Source organism: Haliotis cracherodii, unplaced genomic scaffold (assembly GCF_022045235.1).
Source record: "Haliotis cracherodii isolate W230 unplaced genomic scaffold, xgHalCrac1.p SCAF_10, whole genome shotgun sequence".
Lineage (NCBI taxonomy): Eukaryota > Metazoa > Mollusca > Gastropoda > Lepetellida > Haliotidae > Haliotis > Haliotis cracherodii.
Genome location: NW_027266265.1, coordinates 54,117,596 through 54,141,506, shown reverse-complemented (window position 1 = coordinate 54,141,506; position 23,911 = coordinate 54,117,596). Strand labels below are relative to the sequence as shown.

Sequence of the window (23,911 nt, the reverse complement as noted above, 5' to 3'; positions counted from 1 at the left end):
TCAGTATTCACGATTAGGATCCTTGGTTTGTTACTACAAAAGCCCTGTTGTTGACATTGTCAGACTCTCCTCCCACATTATCTGACACAACTGAAATACTTTGCAAATCAGGATTTAAACACATTTCACTGACAGCCTTGTCTCACACTACCTGTCTTTACGTTGTTCAATCTTGTACCAGGTTACCAGCGTGAGCTCACCTACATGAGAGATGATGGTTCCTTCAGCGCCTTTGGACAAAGTGACCCCAGCGGCAGTATCTGGTAAGAACTAGACAGCTGTAGCAGTCAATAACGGGTTAATGCTATTTGTTTGTTTATTGTTATATGCAGACCTTTATAGTGATATTCAGCAGACCTGTAGAAGGATATCTGATGCTTTGTTTTCCAGGCTGACAGCATTTGTGATGAAGTGCTTCTCCCAGGCACGTGGTCAAATCACAGTAGATGGGAAAGTGATGAGTAAAGCATTTGCTTGGATCAAAAAAGGCCAGAACAATGATGGAACGTTCAGAGTTGTGGGCAAAGTCATCCACACAGAGATGCTGGTGAGTGAGGCAGGGTCAAATCAAATGTTATTGGAAGATATGCTGTTGATGGAATGGACTCAACTCATAGTATGGCCATCACTGTTAAATTGCATGTTTCTCTAACTCATCTCTCAGTTTTAATTCCCCTGCAGATTACTGAATAAACTAACACATGGTTGTATTTGTTTGATTCTATGTAGTAATATATATCAAATTTCAAATTTTAAAAATGAAATAACAATTTGAGAAAACACAGCGAAATATTTTGCCAATTTAAGTGTAGTTATTACTTTAACCATCCTCTAATAATTGTCAGTTTTATTCACAACCCTCTCTTTCCCCCTTCTCCGCCCCCAAACCTCCTCCCCTCCCCTCTCTTATTGGTTTCCTCCTATCACCTAGTTCCTCCATTTTGAGACAATATTCTGATCTTGATGAATGAAATGTAACGTTAACAGAATGGTATTTGATGACAGTGTGTTTTGTTGTAGGGCGGGTCATCAGCCGGCAAGTCTCTCACAGCCTTCATCTACATAGCGCTGAAGGAGAGTGAGAGTTTCCTGGCAGAAACGGTAGGTGGTGTTAGTTGAGATGACCCCATAGGGATTAGATCCCCGCCATCCTCGGCTTGTTGTCACAGGTGACCAACTGGATTGGATAGTCAGGTTCAGGGATGTACTTGATGGTGACTCATTGTACCCTGGCAGCATGAGACTTGCGCACAGAATCAATCAGTGGACTCAGTTATTTGCCTGCCGATGTCATATAGCTGGAAAATTGCTGAGTATGGCGTTACACAACAACGATACATAAACAGTTGAGACTGAGGCATAAGCAGGAACTCATTTTTTTTTAACTCTATTTCTGGAATTGGTCACAGTATTGTCATCTGATCTGAGTGTTATAGGACAGGCATCTTTTATTGTTTGGCCCATTATTCAGGGGCAGTTTGAATGGCTCATGGTTAATAAGTACACATCTTGTTGTCCATATTATGTCTGTACATATCTATGATGTCGTATTCCTGTGTTCGTATTCTGGGGCTGTTGTTTGTTTGTTGCTTAACACCGCTCTCAGCAATATTCCAGCTATATGACATCGGTCTGTAAATAATCGAGTCTGGACGAGACAATCCAGTGATCATCATAAGCATCAATCCACGCGATTGGGATCGATGACATGCCTCAACCAAGTCAGCGAGCTTGAACACCCGATCCCGTTAGTCGCCTCTTACGACAAAAATAGTTGCCTTTTACGGCAAGCGTGGGTTGCTGGAGACCTACTCTACCCCAGATCTTCACAGGTCTCTTTTGGTGGTTGGGTGGCTTAGTGTTAATGTGTTTGCCTGTCACACTGTAGGCCTGGGTTCAATTCCCTACATGGGTACAATGGGTGAAACCCAATATAGTCCCCTGCAGTGATATTGCTGGAAGTTGTGTCAAACCATTCTAATTCATCATGCGTACCTGTTGTTCTAGGACAAATCTTCCCTGACCAAGGCTGTCAGCTACCTGGAAGGCCTGGTCAACAAGAACGAGCTGACCACCACGTACGAGATGGCCATTGTAGCGTATGCTCTGAAGCTTGCTGGCAGTAGTCTTGCAGATGGAGTGCTGCAGAAACTGGAAGGTACCGTGTTTCTTCTCAAATATTTAACTCTGGTAGTCATCCTCAGTAGTTGTGACCCACCTTATGGGTGCTGTGCTGTGATGCCATGAAGATGTTTGACGTCCACTTACTTCAGTGTGCTATGTGTGATGGCATGTGTGATGTCAGGTATCTCTGTAATAGAAGCGCCTAAATTGTATTTTTGTGTTCTGAAGATGCTTTAGTTTTAAAATATAATGAAAAGTCAATGTGATTTTACACCCATGAGGTCCGTATCTCATGGTCCCATATTTCTACGAATAATAACATGAGTGAAGCATGTGTTGAGTTTGTGGTTATTCAGCCTGGATATATGATTGACTGCCAACTTGAACATGAAAACAGCATTGAGCCTCATTGATTCACTCGCTCTTGGTGCTTCACAATTTCAGGTCGTACAAAGCCATGGGAGAAGACGGTTGAGCCTGTGAATTCTGGTGATGAAAAGGTAGCCCATCACATGATGTACCGCCCCCCAGACGCCAGTGCCAGTGACATCGAGACCTGGTCATATGTTCTTCTGGCCTATGCTCACGGACAGGATATTGCCCTGGGCAGACCCATCATGAAGTGGCTCCTGACTCAGCAGAATGGACAAGGAGGATTCCGCTCGACTCAGGTGCGAACAGATGGTGTGCCCAGTATGATCGTAACATGGCTGTTTGTGTGCGAGTTGTAACTGATGCAGGTCTATATCTATTTACACAGGTATATCTGTGTGTCAAGTATAATTAATGCAGGACTGTTTATATGCTAAATATCATTGACACAGGTATATCTGTGTGCCAGTTATAACTGATGCAGGTCCATCTGTGTGCCAAATATGAATCATGCAGGGCTATTTGTATGCCCAGTATGATTGGTAGAGATCTATGTGTATGCCCAGTATGATGGTAGAGATCTATGTGTATGCCCAGTATGATTGGTAGAGATCTATGTGTATGCCCCGTATGATTGGTAGAGATCTATTTGTATGCCCAGTATGATAGGTAGAGATCCATTTGCATGCCCAGTATGATTGGTAGAGATCTATTTGTATGCCCAGTATGATTGGTAGAGATCTATTTGCATGCCCAGTATGATTGGTAGAGATCTATTAGTATTCCCAGAATGATTGGTAGAGATCTATTTGTATGCCCAGAATGATTGGTAGAGATCTATTTGTATGCCCAGTATGATTGGTAGAGATCTATTTGCATGCCCAGTATGATTGGTAGAGATCTATGTGTATGCCCAGTATGATTGGTAGAGATCTATGTGTATGCCCAGTATGATTGGTAGAGATCTATTTGTATGCCCAGAATGATTGGTAGAGATCTATTTGCATGCCCAGTATGATAGGTAGAGATCTATTAGTATGCCTCGATGATCGGTAGAGATCTATGTGTATGCCCAGTATGATTGGTAGAGATCTATTTGTATGCCTCGATGATCGGTAGAGATCTATGTGTATGCCCAGTATGATTGGTAGAGATCTATTAGTATTCCCAGAAGGATTGGTAGAGATCTATTTGTATGCCTCGATGATCGGTAGAGATCTATGTGTATGCCCAGTATGATTGGTAGAGATCTATTATTGTGCCCAGTATGTTTGGTAGAGATCTATTTGCATGCCCAGTATGATTGGTAGAGATCTATTAGTATGCCCAGTATGATTGGTAGAGATCTATTTGTATGCCCAGTATGATTGGTAGAGATCTATTTGTGTGCCAATTATGGTTGATGAAAGTCTATCTGAACAGGAAGGCTCTGTTCCATTTGAGAAAGATGACTTTTGCGAGTTTGATACAGATCCACTCAGGTGGGACATTTTGATTTTGGGGAAGGATTGCTGCAGGTCAGGGGGAACTGTTGGGTCGGACACTATTGTTTGTTGTTTAAGGCTGCACTCAGCAATATTCCAGCAATATCTCTAAATAATCAAGTCTGGACCGGACAATCCGGTGATTGACATCAGGAGAATCAATCCACATAACAATAACATGCATCAATTAAGTCAGTGAGCCTGGCCACCCGATCCCGTTAGTCACTTCTTACGACAAACGCAGTTGCTGAAGACCTATTCTGACCTGGATCTTCACGGGTGTCAGGCAAAATATGAGATTGATACAGCTCATTACTGGTGCATGAAATATATATATGATTGCAAGTGATCTACATAATTATTATTGAGTCTTTATTATTTCTATTGTTGCTAAATTATAAATACGATTATTGTGTCCATGGAGCTGCTCAACTGTGATGTTTGAAAACAGTGAAGTCAGTGTCATCATTTTTCTTGATTGCATCACCAGTCAGTGTTATACAGTGCTATGATGCAGCTCAGATGAGGAAATTATCTTATCTTAAAGGACACAGTGCTCGGACTGCAAGCCCTGGCAGAGTATGCAGCCCTGGTGTACACGTCCCCTCAGACTGACATCACACTGACGGTCAAGGCCAACACTCCGTCGGGCATCCAGACCGAAACTCTCCTGGTCAAGAAGAATAAACTGTTGTGGCTGCAGTCCTATGTGGTCAGTGTCACTATCATTATCCGTGAAACAATACAACAACATCACAATATGATACGTATCACAATACATAGGTCACGATATTATTTTTTTTCCTTAATGCATTTAAACATTAATGGCCCTGAATGTAAGCTATTCTACTTGTGTTTACAGGACATTTTCTGAAGATGACTCCTGTGTTATGGCATGTTATGCTTCAGAATGAAACTGCTGACAAAATCAGTGTTGTTTTTCTACTTTAGTTGCTTATTTATGAATATGTGATGAAGTTATTCTGATGAAGGGGCATGAAGCCTGGAAACTCTATAACAAACAATAGGGAAGCTGTTGTGTGTATGGGGGCACAGGTGGCCCAGTTGTCTAAGGCGCCGCAATTCCCAGTGCAGAGTTGCGTCCCTTGGTAACGCTAGAAACCTATGATTGTGTGTTCGAATCCCGGTTTGCCCCAATTTTGTTTCTAGGTTTGTCAGCACCATACCCGTGCTCGTGGGTTTCACCGAAGTGGTAAACGTCTGAGACTTGCATCACTTCGGGCTTTCCTCCCACATTAAGCTGACACGCCGCGATATGACTTGAATACTTTTAAAAGCGGTGTTAAACCCAACTCACTCACTCACTCACTGTTATGTCAATGAGTGAATGAGTAAAACTTTAACGTCGCATCGGCATTATTTCAGCCATATAGTGACGATATGTGTTTGTAATTCCATGTTAGTGCAGTGCAGTGCAGTGCAAATAACATGTTCAAGAAGAAACTTGAATACTGTTTTACCTTTATGTCGGTATAATTGCAAAAGCTGATGTGCACACTTTGTAGACCTGCAGGGTAGATTCACATAAAGATTATACTACAGTTTTTACGTTTATACTGACAAAAACGCAAAAAAGTACTGAAGTTGCAAAAATATATTAGATCGATTCCTAAATATAAAAAAGTCACCAATAATAAATTCACAATTCATTTCATTAGTAATTCACAAAAACTGTAGACAGCAGTTTGAATTGAGTGACATCATTTAGCGCAATAATGCACCACAAGCCACGTCCACTCTAGTTTCATCAGACAGTGGGCTGCTTGTGGTATCGCCTAATTATTTTTCAGTTTATGTAAGCCTTAACACAAAATTAATTGCTTGGTTAGCCAATCAAATGTTATGGAATCACTTGCAATGTTTTTATTTGGTAATGAATTATATATTGACAGTGTCCAGAAGACACCACATCCCTTGAACTGACCGCCACTGGATCGGGCTTGGCTGTTGTCAAGGTAACGCTTACTCAGTATTGCATAATGCAGATATGATATTGATGAAAAAATGCCAACTTGCAATGGGAGTGACCTGTGCATGCCTGCTGATACTATGTAACTAATGTCAGACATAGAATTTATTCCTCGGTACGCATCTTTTATAGAGGGTGCAGGCACTCTGACTCATTGGTCACCTCTTACGATCAGCATTGGTTGCTGGGGACCAGTTCTAACCATGACTCCCTGTGGAGGCAGCTATGCCTGTGTTGAGTCAACATGACGGATACATGTGGAGCACCCCACTGCATCAACTACCCCACTGCATCACAACCATCACACCCCACCCATTACACCCACCACACCCCACCACGTCACACCACACCACATGACACCCCACCACGTCACAACCCACCACATGACACCCCACCACGTCACACCCCACCACGTCACAACCCACCACGTCACAACCCACCACATCACACCCCACCATGTCACACCCCACCATGTCACAACCCACCATGTCACAACCCACCATGTCACAACCCACCATGTCACAACCCACCACGTCACAACCCACCACGTCACAACCCACCACGTCACACCCCACCATGTCACACCCCACCACGTCACCCTCCACCATGTGACACTCCACCATGTCACAACCCACCACGTCACAACCCACCACGTCACAACCCACCACGTCACAACCCACCACGTCACAACCCACCGAGTCACAACCCATCACGTCACACTCAACCATGTCACACCCCACCACATCACAACCCACCACATCACACCCCACCACATCACAACCCATCACCTCACAACCCACCACATCACAACCCACCACATCACAACCCACCACATCACAACCCACCACATCACAACCCACCACGTCACACCCCACCACATCACAACCCACCACGTCACAACCCACCACGTCACACCCCACCACATCACAACCCACCACGTCACAACCCACCACATCACACCCCACCATGTCACAACCCACCATGTCACAACCCACCATATCACAACCCACCACGTCACAACCCACCACGTTGCAACCCACCACATCACAACCCACCACGTCACACCCCACCATGTCACACTCCACCACATCACAACCCACCACATCACACCCCACCACGTCACACCCCACCATGTCACACCCCACCATATCACACTCCACCACATCACAACCCACCACGTCACACTCCACCATGTCACACCCCACCATGTCACACTCCACCACGTCACAACCCACCACGTCACACTCCACCACGTCACACTCCACCATGTCACACCCCACCATGTCACACTCCACCATGTCACACCCCACCATGTCACACTCCACTGTGTCACACTCCACTACTTCACAACCCACCACGTCACACTCCACCATGTCACAACCCACCACGTCACACTCCACCACGTCACACTCCACCACATCACAACCCACCACGTCACACTCCACCACGTCACACTCCACCACGTCACACCCCACCATGTCACACTCCACCACGTCACAACCCACCATGTCACAACCCACCATGTCACACTCCACCACGTCACACTCCACCATGTCACACCCCACCATGTCACACCCCACCATGTCACACTCCACTACTTCACAACCCACCACGTCACAACCCACCACGTCATAACCCACCACATCACACCCCACCACATCACACCCCACCATGTCACACCCCACCACATCACATCACACCCCACCATATCACATCCCACCACATCACATCACACCCCACCATATCACACCCCACCTTATCACACCCCACCTTATCACACCCCACATCACACCCAATCACATCCCACCTCAGTCCTCTGTTCAGTGGACATTGAGTGCTTTATTTCCTGTGGAATGCCTGCTATCTCAAAACGCAGTATTCATGCCAATATTTCTGCAGTTTCTTGAGCAGCAGTGTACACTTGCTGCCTTATTGCTTTCAGATTCTGTGGCAGTACAACACGATGTACAGTGTTGAGAAGACTGATTCCAAACAGATTAATGTGTCCATTGTGACCTACAAGCTCAATGAGGAGGTCTACAACCTGAAGGGATGCTTCAGGTAGAGTAGTCTCTTTTGGTTTTTTCCTGCTTGGTTTACAGAATTACCGACATAATTCTTATTTCTCTGTTCTGCCTTTTGGCATTTTTGTGAAATTTCATAGCATTAAATATTTTTATAGCGTTCTAATGGGAACAAAGTCACTAACTGCTTTGGAGTACCTGTGAATAATATTTGAACAAACAGTTATAGGTCCTCGAACACTTACATATTTGACTGTCATGGCTAGTACATAAATTAATGATGACTCACATTACTAGTACATAAATGGAGGACTTGCATGACTAGTACATGAATGGATGATGACTTACGTGACTAATACATAAATGGATGATGAGTCACATGACTAGTACAAAAATGGGTCATGAGTCACATGACTAGTACATAGATTGGTGATGAGTCACATGACTAGTACATAAATGGATGATGAGTCACATGACTAGTACATGAATGGATGATGAGTCACATGACTAGTACATAGATTGGTGATGAGTCACATGACTAGTTCACAAATGGATGATGAGTCACATGACTACACTAAAGTATGTTTATAACAAACACGCTTATAACGAACTGACGGATATAGCGAACTGATTGTTTTGTCCCGACTAATTGCTATAGTTATGCTGTATATATGCTTATAACGAACTACGGTAATAACAAACTAAAGTTAGTGGTCCCTTTGAGTTTGTTATAACCGTAGTTTACTGTAGTTCATAAATGGATGATGAGTCACATGACTAGTACATAGATGGATGATGAGTCACATGACTAGTACATAAATGGGTGATGAGTCACATGACTAGTACATAAATGGATGATGACCCACATGACTAGTACATAAATGGGTGATGAGTCACATGACTAGTACATAAATGGGTGATGAGTCACATGACTAGTACATAAATGGGTGATGAGTCACATGACTAGTACATAAATGGATGATGACCCACATGACTAGTACATAAATGGGTGATGAGTCACATGACTAGTACATAAATGGATGATGACCCACATGACTAGTACATAAATGGGTGATGAGTCACATGACTAGTACATAAATGGGTGATGAGTCACATGACTAGTACATAAATGGGTGATGAGTCACATGACTAGTACATAAATGGATGATGAGTCACATGACTAGTACATAAATGGGTGATGAGTCACATGACTAGTACATAAATGGATGATGAGTCACATGACTAGTACATAAATGGGTGATGAGTCACATGACTAGTACATAAATGGGTGATGAGTCACATGACTAGTACATAGATGGATGATTACTCACATGACTAGTACATAAATGGGTGATGAGTCACATGACTAGTACATAAATGGATGATGAGTCACATGACTAGTACATAAATGGGTGATGAGTCACATGACTAGTACATAAATGGATGATCTCGTCACATGACTAGTACATAGATGGATGATTACTCACATGACTAGTCCATAAATGGGTGATGAGTCACATGACTAGTACATAAATGGGTGATGAGTCACATGACTAGTACATAAATGGATGATCTCGTCACATGACTAGTACATAGATGGATGATTACTAACATGACTAGTCCATAAATGGAAGATGACATGATATTAGATTTATACGACTTGTTCATATTTCAGCTCAAAAGAGCGTAACCTGGGCATGACAGTGATGTCATTTGAGATGCCAACAATGACCTCACTGGCAAACGAAGACTCATTGCGTGGAAACAAGATAATCAAGCGTGTCGATAATGATGGTGATGAAGTTCATCTCTATTTTGATGAGGTGAGCACTTTAACCAGCATTTCATAAAGTAATCTATGGCAAATCCAAGATTAGAATAGGTCGGCAGCAACCAGTTGTAGCTTGATTGTGGTCAGACTCATAGATAATGGCAGGCATTGCTTATTATAATTTATATCAATCACTGAATTGTCTATTCCAGACATGATTATGTATAAGCCTACATCACATAGCTGGCATGCTGCTGAGTTTGGCATTAAACAACATCAACAAAGTAAGCAAGCACACCTCGAAGTAACTTTATATTATGCAACGCCTCTGAGTGTGTACTCAACATAATAACTAATAATTATCTGGTTCATGTAGAAGTAACAGTTCTTCAGTCCTTGACTACCTGTGTTCTGCTGCTACAAGTGATCTTTCTCCCTTCAGTCCTACCCAGAGGCGCAGTGTGTGGACGTCCATGTCCAGAGAGATGCCCCTGTTGCCAACCTGCAGGCAGCCGCCATGAAGGCAGTCGTGTACTACCAGCCAGGTAGGGTCTTACTTCCTGTCTCAACATACCGCAGGACGTACCATCTGTCAGGACGTACCATCTGTCAGGACGTACTCTCTGTCAGGACATACTCTCTGTCAGGACATACTCTCTGTCAGGATGTACTCTCTGTCAGGACGTACTCTCTGTCAGGACATACACTCTGTCAGGACGTACTCTCTGTGAGGACGTACTCTCTGTCAGGACGTACTCTCTGTCAGGACGTACTCTCTGTCAGGACATACTCTCTGTGAGGACGTACTCTCTGTGAGGACATACTCTCTGTCAGGACGTACTCTCTGTCAGGACGTACTCTCTGTCAGGACATACTCTCTGTGAGGACATACTCTCTGTGAGGACATACTCTCTGTCAGGACGTACTCTCTGTCAGGACGTACTCTCTGTCAGGACATACTCTCTGTGAGGACGTACTCTCTGTCAGGACGTACTCTCTGTCAGGACGTACTCTCTGTCAGGACATACTCTCTGTCAGGACGTACTCTCTGTCAGGACGTACTCTCTGTCAGGACATACTCTCTGTGAGGACGTACTCTCTGTCAGGACGTACTCTCTGTCAGGACGTACTCTTTGTCAGGACATACTCTCTGTCAGGACGTACTCTCTGTCAGGACGTACTGTCTGTAAGGACACAATCTCTGTCAGGACATACTGTCAGGACATACTCTCTGTCAGGACGGTACTCTCTGTCAGGACGTACTCTCTGTCAGGACATACTCTCTGTCAGGACGTACTCTCTGTCAGGACATACTCTCTGTCAGGACGTACTCTCTGTCAGGACATACACTCTGTCAGGACATACTCTCTGTCAGGACGTACTCTCTGTCAGGACATACTCTCTGTCAGGACATACTCTCTGTCAGGACGTACTCTCTGTCAGGACGTACTCTCTGTCAGGACATACTCTCTGTGAGGACATACACTCTGTCAGGACGTACTCTCTGTCAGGACATACACTCTGTCAGGACATACTCTCTGTCAGGACGTACTCTCTGTCAGGACATACTCTCTGTCAGGACGTACTCTTTGTCAGGACGTACTCTCTGTCAGGACGTACTCTCTGTGAGGACATACTCTCTGTCAGGACATACACTCTGTCAGGACATACTCTCTGTCAGGACATACTCTCTGTCAGGACGTACTCTTTGTCAGGACGTACTCTCTGTCAGGACGTACTCTCTGTGAGGACATACTCTCTGTCAGGACATACACTCTGTCAGGACATACTCTCTGTCAGGACATACTCTCTGTCAGGACATATTCTCTGTCAGGACATACTCTCTGTCAGGACGTACTCTCTGTCAGGACATACTCTCTGTCAGGACATACTCTCTGTCAGGACATACTCTCTGTCAGGACGTACACTCTGTGAGGACATACACTCTGTCAGGACATACTCTCTGTCAGGACGTACTCTCTGTCAGGACGTACTCTCTGTCAGGACATACTCTCTGTCAGGACATACTCTCTGTCAGGACGTACACTCTGTGAGGACATACACTCTGTGAGGACATACACTCTGTCAGGACGTACTCTCTGTCAGGACGTACTCTCTGTCAGGACGTACTCTCTGTCAGGACATACACTCTGTCAGGACGTACTCTCTGTCAGGACGTACTCTCTGTCAGGACATACACTCTGTGAGGACATACACTCTGTCAGGACGTACTCTCTGTCAGGACGTACTCTCTGTCAGGACGTACTCTCTGTCAGGACGTACCCTCTGTCAGGACGTACTCTCTGTCAGGACATACTCTCTGTCAGGACATACACTCTGTCAGGACATACTCTCTGTCAGGACATACTCTCTGTCAGGACATACTCTCTGTCAGGACCTACTCTCTGTCAGGACGTACTCTCTGTCAGGACGTACTCTCTGTCAGGACGTACTCTCTGTCAGGACGTACTCTCTGTCAGGACATACTCTCTGTCAGGACGTACTCTCTGTCAGGACATACACTCTGTCAGGACATACTCTCTGTCAGGACGTACTCTCTGTCAGGACATACACTCTGTCAGGACGTACTCTTTGTCAGGACATACTCTCTGTCAGGACGTACTCTCTGTCAGGACGTACTCTCTGTAAGGACGTACTCTCTCTCCGGACATATTCTCTGTAATGCCCCGAATCACCCCGAATCCGAAACCTTCAAAATATATGATTCTTCCAATAATGCAAACTTTCTTGGAGAATCGGTAGGAGGTACAAAGTAGTTATGACAAACGTATGACGGAGTTATGAAAACTCATGGCTGATCAGGTTGAAAAATATGAAGAATGCCAGGAATGGGTTAAAAAACATGTACGAATTACAAGATTCATGCACTGATTATGCACAAATTGTAAGAATCACCTATGACTAAATTACGAATATACCGAATGAATGTACGAATGCAGGACGATCGCAATGAATAAGATACGACTAATATGACATATTTTCGAATAGTTTGCAAAAATCGGTACTTCTCCTGACACTTCGGAAGTTCTTGGGTCCCAAAAGGCTGGCCAACCCATCATTTCCACCATGGAGGTTCAATGGAGAGCATGTGTTGCTCTGGTCCTGGTCCTTGGGGAATCGTGTTGTTCTTACTTAATTCTTACATGTTTCGTAGTGGACATTCATGGCTGTTTCGGGATGTTTTTAGGGTTGAGGACAAGAAATTTTGGGAGCCCCAAGTCGCTGAGAATAGCCAAAAATGCAAAAGTATGGATTACAAAGCTGTTAAGGAACATAAGAATTCATTACGAATGATTACGATACAGCCACGGAAAACTACAATTCGGGGACCCTTCCCCTAAAGTTTTGGACAAACTAAAACTTTCTCACCGATTCGACAAACTCCCGCGAACTGTACAAATGTTTGGGAATCAAATAAGATTCATTTGATAACTTCAAGAAGTGATTGAGATTTATCTACGAACATGAAAAATTTCCTATTCAAGGTGATTCAGGATATTTGAGGTCGTAGTGAAATGGGGGCATTAGGACTTACTCTCTGTCAGGACGGTACTCTCTGTCAGGACATACCATCTGTAAGGACACAATCTCTGTCAGGACGTACTCTCTGTCAGGACATACCATCTGTAAGGACACAATCTCTGTCAGGACGTACTCTCTGTCAGGACATACCATCTGTAAGGACACAATCTCTGTCAGGACGTACTCTCTGTCAGGACATACCATCTGTAAGGACACAATCTCTGTCAGGACGTACTCTCTGTCAGGACATACCATCTGTAAGGACACAATCTCTGTCAGGACGTACTCTCTGTCAGGACATACCATCTGTAAGGACACAATCTCTGTCAGGACGTACTCTCTGTCAGGACATACCATCTGTAAGGACACAATCTCTGTCAGGACGTACTCTCTGTCAGGACATACCATCTGTAAGGACACAATCTCTGTCAGGACGTACTCTCTGTCAGGACATACCATCTGTAAGGACACAATCTCTGTCAGGACGTACTCTCTGTCAGGACATACCATCTGTAAGGACACAATCTCTGTCAGGACGTACTCTCTGTCAGGACATACCATCTGTAAGGACACAATCTCTGTCAGGACGTACTCTCTGTCAGGACATACCATCTGTAAGGACACAATCTCTGTCAGGACGTACTCTCTGTCAGGACATACCATCTGTAAGGACACAATCTCTGTCAGGACGTACTCTCTGTCAGGACATACCATCTGTAAGGACACAATCTCTGTCAGGACGTACTCTCTGTCAGGACATACCATCTGTAAGGACACAATCTCTGTCAGGACATACTCTCTGTCAGGACATACCATCTGTAAGGACACAATCTCTGTCAGGACGTACTCTCTGTCAGGACATACCATCTGTAAGGACACAATCTCTGTCAGGACGTACTCTCTGTCAGGACATACCATCTGTAAGGACACAATCTCTGTCAGGACGTACTCTCTGTCAGGACATACCATCTGTAAGGACACAATCTCTGTCAGGACATACTCTCTGTCAGGACATACCATCTGTAAGGACACAATCTCTGTCAGGACGTACTCTCTGTCAGGACATACCATCTGTAAGGACACAATCTCTGTCAGGACATACTGTCAGGACATACTCTCTGTCAGGACATACCATCTGTAAGGACACAATCTCTGTCAGGACGTACTCTCTGTCAGGACATACCATCTGTAAGGACATACTGTCAGGACATACTCTCTGTCAGGACATACCATCTGTAAGGACACAATCTCTGTCAGGACGTACTCTCTGTCAGGACATACCATCTGTAAGGACACAATCTCTGCCAGGATGTACTCTCTGTCAGGACATACCATCTGTAAGGACACAATCTCTGTCAGGACATACTGTCAGGACATACTCTCTGTCAGGACATACTCTCTGTCAGGACGGTACTCTCTGTCAGGACATACTGTCAGGACATACCATCTGTAAGGACACAATCTCTGTCAGGACATACTGTCAGGACATACCATCTGTAAGGACACAATCTCTGTCAGGACATACTGTCTGTAAGGACACAATCTCTGTCAGGACATACTGTCAGGACATACTCTCTGTCAGGACGGTACTCTCTGTCAGGACGTACTGTCTGTAAGGACACAATCTCTGTCAGAACATACTTTCTGTCAGGACATATTCTCTGTCAGGACGTACTCTCTGTCAGGACACAATCTCTGTCAGAACATACTCTCTGTCAGGACATATTCTCTGGCAGGACATACTCTCTGGCAGGGCATACTCTCTGGCAGGGCATACTCTCTGTCAGAACATACTCTCTGTCAGAACATACTCTGTAAGGACATACTCTGTCAGGAGGTATTCTCTGTCAGGACACAATCTCTGTCAAGACATATTCTCTGGCAGGACATACTCTCTGGCAGGGCATACTCTCTGTCAGAATATACTCTCTGTCAGAACATACTCTGTAAGGACATACTCTGTCAGGAGGTATTCTCTGTCAGGACACAATCTCTGTCAGGACACAATCTCTGTCAGGACACAATCTCTGTCAGGACACAATCTCTGTCAGGACACAATCTCTGTCAAGACATATTCTCTGTCAGAACATACTCTCTGTCAGGACATATTCTCTGTCAGAACATACTCTCTGTCAGGACATATTCTCTGTCAGAACATACTCTCTGTCAGAACTTACTCTGTAAGGACATGCTCTGTCAGGAGGTATTCTCTGTCAGGACATTCTCTCTGTCAGGACATTCTCTCTGTCAGGACGTGTCAGTTTCTATCCTTGCCGAACTAGGCCGGAATTTCTTGGTTCAAGTTATGTCCCTTCGGTGTCCCAGCTATTGACCAATCAGATTCCTCCTGATATCACTTGCACTTGCCTCAAACAAAATGGCTTGATTTTAAAGAGCCAAAATAGAACTCCATAACTCCAGCCTAGTTCGTCAAGGGTGGAAACTGGACTTTTATAGTCAGTTTATTCCCTTGCCTCTGGAAGATGCCCTCTCCACTCGACTACTATCAGTGATCTACATGTGTGGACTTTCCTCAGACATTAAGCTCACACACCTCTGCATAAGTGAAATTCAGTTGAGAACTAACACAATTATCCTGGTTCTTGTCTTCAGAGCTGGAGAAGGAAGTTCTGTACACACTTGAGGAAGGCAAAGATGTCTGCAGCATGTGCGGCACATCCTGTCCTCCCAGCTGCAACACCAACGCCGCAAGCATCAAGGGACTCCACAGTTTCCTCCTCGCAGGCATCATCTGCCTCCTGCTCAGCCTCATTCTGGCCCTGTAACCATGGAAACAACTCAGTGACTCATGATGATGAGACAGCAAAGGATGCACTTGATGATGAACTTGATAAATTCTGAAAATTTTGTGACCACGATTGTTTTTATTCATGTTTGCATTTAGTATGTGCTCCCTATGTTGAGATTCTGACAGGGTAGATGTTGTTGCTATTACTTCTTGGCAGAGGCACTGTAAATATTCCTTTTCTGTCAACTACAATGTAATCTTTTTGCAAAAAAATATATTTCTAACCTTGAAATTGTTATGCCTGCATGCATAAGATAGTTGATATGAGCCAAATATGAAAATGAATTGGTTTTTTTTATTCATTATGTAGGCTAGGTGGCTCTAAATATTGGTCAATATATTGATACATTATTAGGGGGGAAATTCAAATTTGTTTTGTTTTTTTACTTGAACTGCTGTATATTGCTTAAGAGAATTGAAAGTAATCAGAAATTTAACCATGACATTTTTATGTACCACCGGTTTGAATTTGTTTCGGTTTAACAAACAAATTATCTGTTATTGGTTTGGAGATCAAACTTCACTGTGGCTTCTCAACATCAGAGCAGCTGATGTCATCGAAGAAAACATGATGACCTTTGAATTTATACCTCTTCACTTTGCAATGTTATAGATGAATATATGTTCACCATCAAACATACATATTTTATAGTTACAAACCACATATTTTAGCAAGTTTACAAAACTCAGATGTCAGTTTTAGAGTGAGAGTATTGTCAATTCTTACATTGAAAATTTCGCCTTTGAAGACATGCATTCATATCGGACATGAAATTATGTTAATACAGACATACTGTTTGATCAATAGGCAAAGTCTGAAAGGAAGCGTTTTGTTTGCATTTTTTTATCGTAAGCAGTAAGTAATAATATGCAATATTCCACCATTCCATGAAGACTGTGATTCGATATGTTCACTGATGGACATATGTTTTTGATATATATTTGTAAATATTTTTCTCTATATTTTGAATATGGTAATGGACTTTATACAAGGATCCGGGTACGGATGCTATGATCATGTGTACTATGTGTTCAGGCTGCCCTGAAGAGGATGGGGATTACCATGTTATAGTGCAGGTCACAACTCGGGATGGTGCTCCTTGTCTGTCTGAAAATATCAAAGCATAATAATTGCTTACCTTTGTGTCTTCATGGAATGTTACTTGGGTCATTATTAATTAATTATGGCATTATGGTCTCCTATCAATAATTCCAACTCTCCAATAAAAAAATTTGCAAGCAGTGTCAAAGTCACGTAAGAAAACATTGTGATAGGTCATTTCAACGTGCTTGCCCTTGGCTATGGGACAATTTGCAACAAGAAATTCCAGAGAGCCTTTGACTCGATCAATCATGGTCTTAGTGCATTTGAGCAGTTGTTAATTGGAAATACAAATACATAATTTTAAATTTGAATTAAATTTAATTAAATTTAACTTAATTTTTTTAAATTGACTCATTTGATTTAAGTATCATGTCAACCGTCCTTTGTCTTGTTCTCCATCTGATCCGCGAGATTGCTGAACATGGAATTAATTGCAAATATAAATATCTTTCAAAGTAGCTACTACATCAAAATCTAATAATGAATATTTTTGTAGCCATGTAATGAAATATAGATATTAAAACTTGTTCCCATCTCAGAATCCATCTATTAATTTTTGGACATTATCATTAAAATCTAAAGACTGATTTATTGTAGCCCTGTCATAACTATTTTGGTCACATTGTTCAATAACTATTGTGGTCATGGTTGTGTATGTGTATAACAATGTTTTTCTTGAACTGGTTGTGCTTTATTTATTGGTAAACAAACCTCAAACTCCTTTGTCATCAGTGAATTGGCATGTGTTCCCTATGCAGAACGCTTCCCAAACGCTAGCTTACCAGATCATGAAAGTGACTGTCGGAATGTGTTTTCTAATCATGCAACCACGAAATATTTAACACTGGGTATTCCGAACGACAGTTACGGGATTTATGATTATATCCATACAATATAGGCCGTCTTTAAGCCATTCAAAAATGTTCTTCTTATCAGTTTAAATTTTTTAAATTGAGAATACGTCAAAATATGTTTCGAAGAGTAGTCGCCAGTTTGAAACAAGTATCGTAAAGCTGGAGAAAGCTGCCTTCTGATTGGCTAATGTTGATTTCTTGTCAGTCATTTCATTGGTCGGTCAAAATTCGCAAAAGGTCGTCCTGACGTGACCCGTAATGGGGATGTCCTCAGATCTTTGTTTAGCGGTAGCGAAAACTAAGATCTGATTTTAATGAGATTGCTTTTTAACACACAGAGTTTCACAATGCTAATTCTTCTCTGCATGGTTGGTAATTTGTGCACAGGCAGTTGGGAAATAACTGTTTACTTAATTACGTTTACCACTAATCTGATGTTTGACTTTACATTTTTTATACATTTTCTGTTAAAAGAACAATCTTAGTGCTTCATGTTTCCAAGCTGAAAACATCATCAATAACGCTACATGTACTGTACCCCACATTCTTGATGTTTCACACTATGTAGCTGTTTTGTCTGATGGTGGAATAACCACTTGTCATTAAATGACGAATGTCAAATATATTCAAAGACACTTTTCATAAATATTATGAATGTTGTTCTGACAAGATGTGTATATCATATATTACATGACATTTTATACTTTTCTTTTGAAACATGTTTTATGCAAAGCCTGTGTTTCCTGTAAGGGGATAAAATGGAGGTGATTTTTATTTTTAAGTGCAGGTTTCTACAAAATGGATTTAAACATTTTGTTTGTTTCAAGTTGAATTATTGACTTTCAGTAATGGATTATGACATATTTCAATATGAGACTTTTGTAACTCCTGCTCTTGTCTTGATGTTTTATTGTCTGTACAGTACCATGATTTTTGGGTTGTCTTGTTTTAGAAGTGCCTTTTATAAAATATCCTCACAGTGCTTTGAATAAATATTTTTTACTAGAATAAACAGGTAGGACATAAATGTGTGTGTTGTATTGTGGAGGAAGTTAAGCCACAAGGGCATGACAGTCCTGTTAACATATTTCCACACCATTAGGAGTGTATGGTATTGTTTACTACCTCCATAACAGAATATTCATAACATCCCCATAGATATGTCATATTGCAGGCCACTGTGAGATATCTGTCTGTCTGGTGTTCAACGCCGCACTCAGCAATATATCCTGGCCCAGGCAATCCAGTGATTGACATCATGAGCATCGATGTACGCAAATGGATACAATGACATGCATCAACCAAGTCAGTGAGTCTGACTACCCGATCCTGTTAGTTGCCCGTTTTATGAAAAGCATGGGTTGTTGGAGACCAATTCAAACCCGGATCTTAAAGGGGGCACTGTGACATGATATCTGTCATACTGCAGGGTGTCCTGATATCCGTCATATTGCAAGGTGACATTATATCTGTCATATTGCAAGGCGCTGTGATATCTGTCAAACTGCAGGATGTCATGATATCCGTCATATTGCAAGGTGTCATGATATCTGTCATATTGCAGGGTGTCATGATATCTGTCATATTGCAAGGTGGCATGATATCTGTCATATTGCAAGGTGGCAGGATATGTCATATTGCAAGATGGCAGGATATCTGTCATATTGCAGGGTGTCATGATATCTGTCATATTGCAGGCAGGCATGATATCTGTCATATTGCAAGGTGTCCGGATATCTGTCATATTGCAAGGTGCTGTGATATCTGTCATATTGCAGGGTGTCATAATATCTGTGATATTGCAAGGTGCTGTGATATCTGTCATATTGCAGGGTGGCATGATATCTGTCATATTGCAGGGTGGCATGTTATGTCGTATTGCAGGGTGTCATGATATCTGTCATATTGCAAGGTGCTGTGATATGTCATATTGCAAGGTGTCATGATATCTGTCATATTGCAGGGTGTCATGATATCTGTCATATTGCAAGGTGTCATGATATCTGTCATATTGCAGGGTGTCATGATATCTGTCATATTGCAAGGTGTCATGATATCTGTCATATTGCAGGGTGTCACAATATCTGTCATATTGCAAGGTGCCGTGCCATCATTCATACTGCAGGGTGTCGTCATGATATCTGTCATATTGCAAGGTGCCATGATATGTCATACTGCAGGGTGTCATGATATCTGTCATATTGCAAGGTGCTGTGATATCTGTCATATTGCAAGGTGCTGTGATATCTGTCATACTGCAAGGTTGCATTATCTGTCATATTGCAAGGTGCTGTGATATCTGTCATACTGCAGGGTGTCATGATATCTGTCATAATGCAAGGTGCTGTGATATCTGTCATATTGCAAGGTGCTGTGATATCTGTCATACTGCAAGGTGTCATGATATCTGTCATATTGCAAGGTGCTGTGATATCTGTCATATTGCAAGGTGCTGTGATATGTCATATTGCAAGGTGTCATGATATCTGTCATATTGCAGGGTGTCATGATATCTGTCATATTGCAAGGTGTCATGATATCTGTCATATCGCAGGGTGTCACAATATCTGTCATATTGCAAGGTGCCGTGCCATAATTCATACTGCAGGGTGTCGTCATGATATCTGTTATATTGCAAGGTGTCATGATATGTCATACTGCAGGGTGTCATGATATCTGTCATATTGCAAGGTGCTGTGATATCTGTCATATTGCAAGGTGCTGTGATATCTGTCATACTGCAAGGTTGCATGATCTGTCATAATGCAAGGTGATGTAATATCTGTCATATTGCAAGGTGCTGTGATATGTCATATTGCAAGGTGTCATGATATCTGTCATATTGCAGGGTGTCATGATATCTGTCATATTGCAAGGTGCTGTGATATCTGTCATACTGCAAGGTGTCATGATATCTGTCATATTGCAAGGTGCTGTGATATCTGTCATATTGCAAGGTGCTGTGATATCTGTCATACTGCAAGGTGTCATGATATCTGTCACATTGTGCCATGACATAGCTGACATACTGTAGCCGGTGGTTATAAAACTGACAATCTGCAGGCCTGCCATACAACTGATACATATTGCTGACTGTTGTATGATGGGACTAACATAGCCGCACCCCCAACCCACTCTCTCACTCACTACTCCGGCACCACATTGCCCTTGGATGTAACTCCTAAATATAACATAAAGCATCAATGCCAGAGAATCATCAGTCTCGATTAGAACAATTACATTCCATTGGGTGTAAAAGGCAAAATTGGGATTATATCAATGGATCACTGAAAATCACTCATGACACCAGGTGTTCGTGAATAGGGTAAGCATGTCCTGCCCTATTGGTATCACCCGCCATTCACACAATTTGCATCAAATGTATGAATTTGTTGGCTGACACAGCTCAGCAGTACTACAGTCATACGGTGTCATCTGTAAGCAAGCCAGACAATCAAGTGTTAGACCAGAAATCTCATATCACATGTACTGACTTAGAAACTGGACATGATACTAGTATGTTAATTGTGAACTACATCTGTTGTGTACACACAATGCCATTTACAAAGTGGTCAAATGTAACAAATGCTATATTTGGGATAACACTTTCTTAGTAAAGTACAGATTCTCATACTTTCTAAGGTCGAGTCCCGTCCGGGATTCGAACCCGCACTGCCAGAGTAAGGCACCTAATCACCAGCACGCAAAAACAGCGATCTAACTCACTCAGTCACCGAGGCTTTCACAAAAATGAAATTCCGATAACTGTCAGTCTAGATCACATACTCTGTGTACCCTTCTGACGAGTGAATTGGCACTCAACCCCCAAAAATACAAGAATCTGAACTTTACTGAGAAATTGTTATCCCAAATATAACACTTGTTATATCTGTTGTGTACAAGTGCAGAGATTCTGCTACTTATATATCCAAACTACCAACAAACAATAAGGGAAATAATGATTTGAATGGTTTTGTTTGTTTGTTTAACGCTGCACTCATCAATATTCCAGCTATATAACGTCGGTCTGTAAATAATCGAGTCTGGACCAGACAGTCCAGTGATTGACATCATGAACATCGACCTTCGCAATTGGGATACGATGACATGCATCAACCAAGTCAGGAGCCTGACCACCCAATCCTGTTAGTCGCCTATTACGACAAGCATAGTCGCCTTTTACAGGGTTGCTGAAGACCTATTATCATGTAGCTATTTGAATGTAGCTATTGTTGAGGTGTACATTAACAGTACCATGATGTTGCATCTGAACTCAACATCTTATCTCAATGAAATTTCACATCATGCATGAACAGCACGTGATACATAGAAGCCAAAGTGTGTGCGACTACAAGGAACTCACAGTCACTAATACTATTAAGGTGAGGACACTCTGAAACGTGGAGTTGCAATGGGACCTGGGCGTAGCAGACACCTACACAAGATCGTCTCATTACATTGATTGCACTCCGCAATAAATGCAAACCTGCTCCTGTTATCAATAGTAATATCCGTACAATAACAGGAAAGCAAATTTCAACTTCAACCTTTAAAACACGGTTTTATGCAGCCCGCTTGAAGGTATGCGTCCTGGGAAGGACTGTCCCAAACAGCTTACCATAGGCGGCAAAGACGGGTGGGCTGGACAAGGAGAAGATCGGGTTGTGCGCCAATGTGTTACACCACGTTTAGAGACGATTCAAGTTTTTCATGGTAGAAAACGTTGGCGATGCAGCGACGAGCGGTGTGCCAGGGCAACAATTCTTGACCATGATCGGTATTGTTCCATTAGCTTGAATTATCGGCACAAATTTTGAACTGCAAGATGACAGTGCCAGACCACATCGTGCACAGATCGTCACCGTCTCCAACGGGAAGACATACGGAAATTGCACTAGCCTGCTACGTCCCCTTACATGTCCCTAACAGAGCCACTGTGGGATGTTCTCGGGCGGAGTGTGTACGCCACAGAGCCAGCACCCGCCAACGTGGCCTAGCGTGCGGTAACTCTGCAGGCAGAATGGCGGGCAATTCCAAGGGCAACCACACGCAAGTTAATCAACAGTATGCTAACAAGGTGTCGTGCATGTATCACCCAACGTGGTGGACACACCAGATATTGATCTACATGCCCTAAGTTAACTTTACAGACATTTATCGTCAATGCAACTCACTATCGTTTCATCATATATAAGAGAAACGTTTAAGACCTATGTAGATTTTTACAACACAGTTGGGATAGGGGGTGCAGTTTTAATGAGTCGGCCCAAACATTTATTTGGAAGTTGACTCAGTATAGATAAATACTACTGGGTTTATGATGAAACTCGGGGACTTCAGTCTGATGTCAGTAACATCGACCCAGGTCAAGTAAATATAAAACTTCAATACTTATCTGTCTCGGTGATCTGCCGAAACACATCACATTGGGCGTAAAGGGCAAAAAGTGGTGAAAAATATATAAATGGATAACCCATGTGTAACCCATGAATAACCCATGCTTGCAAGTGGGCTAACGGGATCGAGTGGTCAGGCTCACTGACTTGGTTGATGCATGTCATTGTATCCCATTGCGCATATCGATGCTGATGATGTCGTTCACTTGATTGTCTGGTCCAGACTCGATTATTAACAGACCGCCGTCATATGGCTGGAATTTCGCTAAGTGCGGCTTGATTCATAAACACATGCTCATGATACAGTCGGAATCATACATGAGACTCATTAGATTTATTATGAACACAGGAAGGGGTTGGTGGCTTATATTTCTATATGCTTGTTTTTTATAATGAGAATATTGAAGTATGAGGTAACTTAAAAAATGGGGTCCATCGA

The 23,911-nt window shown here is 42.6% G+C and overlaps 1 protein-coding gene across 1 annotated transcript in view; it reads left to right on the top strand.

Moving 5' to 3' along the window:
- The window catches only part of LOC139454533 (CD109 antigen-like), a 96,598-nt gene extending 78,603 nt beyond the window's left edge, over window positions 1-17,995 (top strand). Inside the window, exons 27-37 of the mRNA XM_071236305.1 lie at window positions 182-263; window positions 391-547; window positions 1,021-1,101; window positions 2,008-2,158; window positions 2,569-2,795; window positions 4,528-4,692; window positions 5,894-5,956; window positions 7,913-8,031; window positions 9,670-9,817; window positions 10,208-10,310; window positions 15,922-17,995. Coding sequence (XP_071092406.1) covers window positions 182-263; window positions 391-547; window positions 1,021-1,101; window positions 2,008-2,158; window positions 2,569-2,795; window positions 4,528-4,692; window positions 5,894-5,956; window positions 7,913-8,031; window positions 9,670-9,817; window positions 10,208-10,310; window positions 15,922-16,094 — 1,469 coding nt within the window. The 3' untranslated portion in view covers window positions 16,095-17,995. The remainder of the gene's footprint in view (window positions 1-181; window positions 264-390; window positions 548-1,020; window positions 1,102-2,007; window positions 2,159-2,568; window positions 2,796-4,527; window positions 4,693-5,893; window positions 5,957-7,912; window positions 8,032-9,669; window positions 9,818-10,207; window positions 10,311-15,921) is intronic.
- Window positions 17,996-23,911: the final 5,916 nt, after the last annotated feature.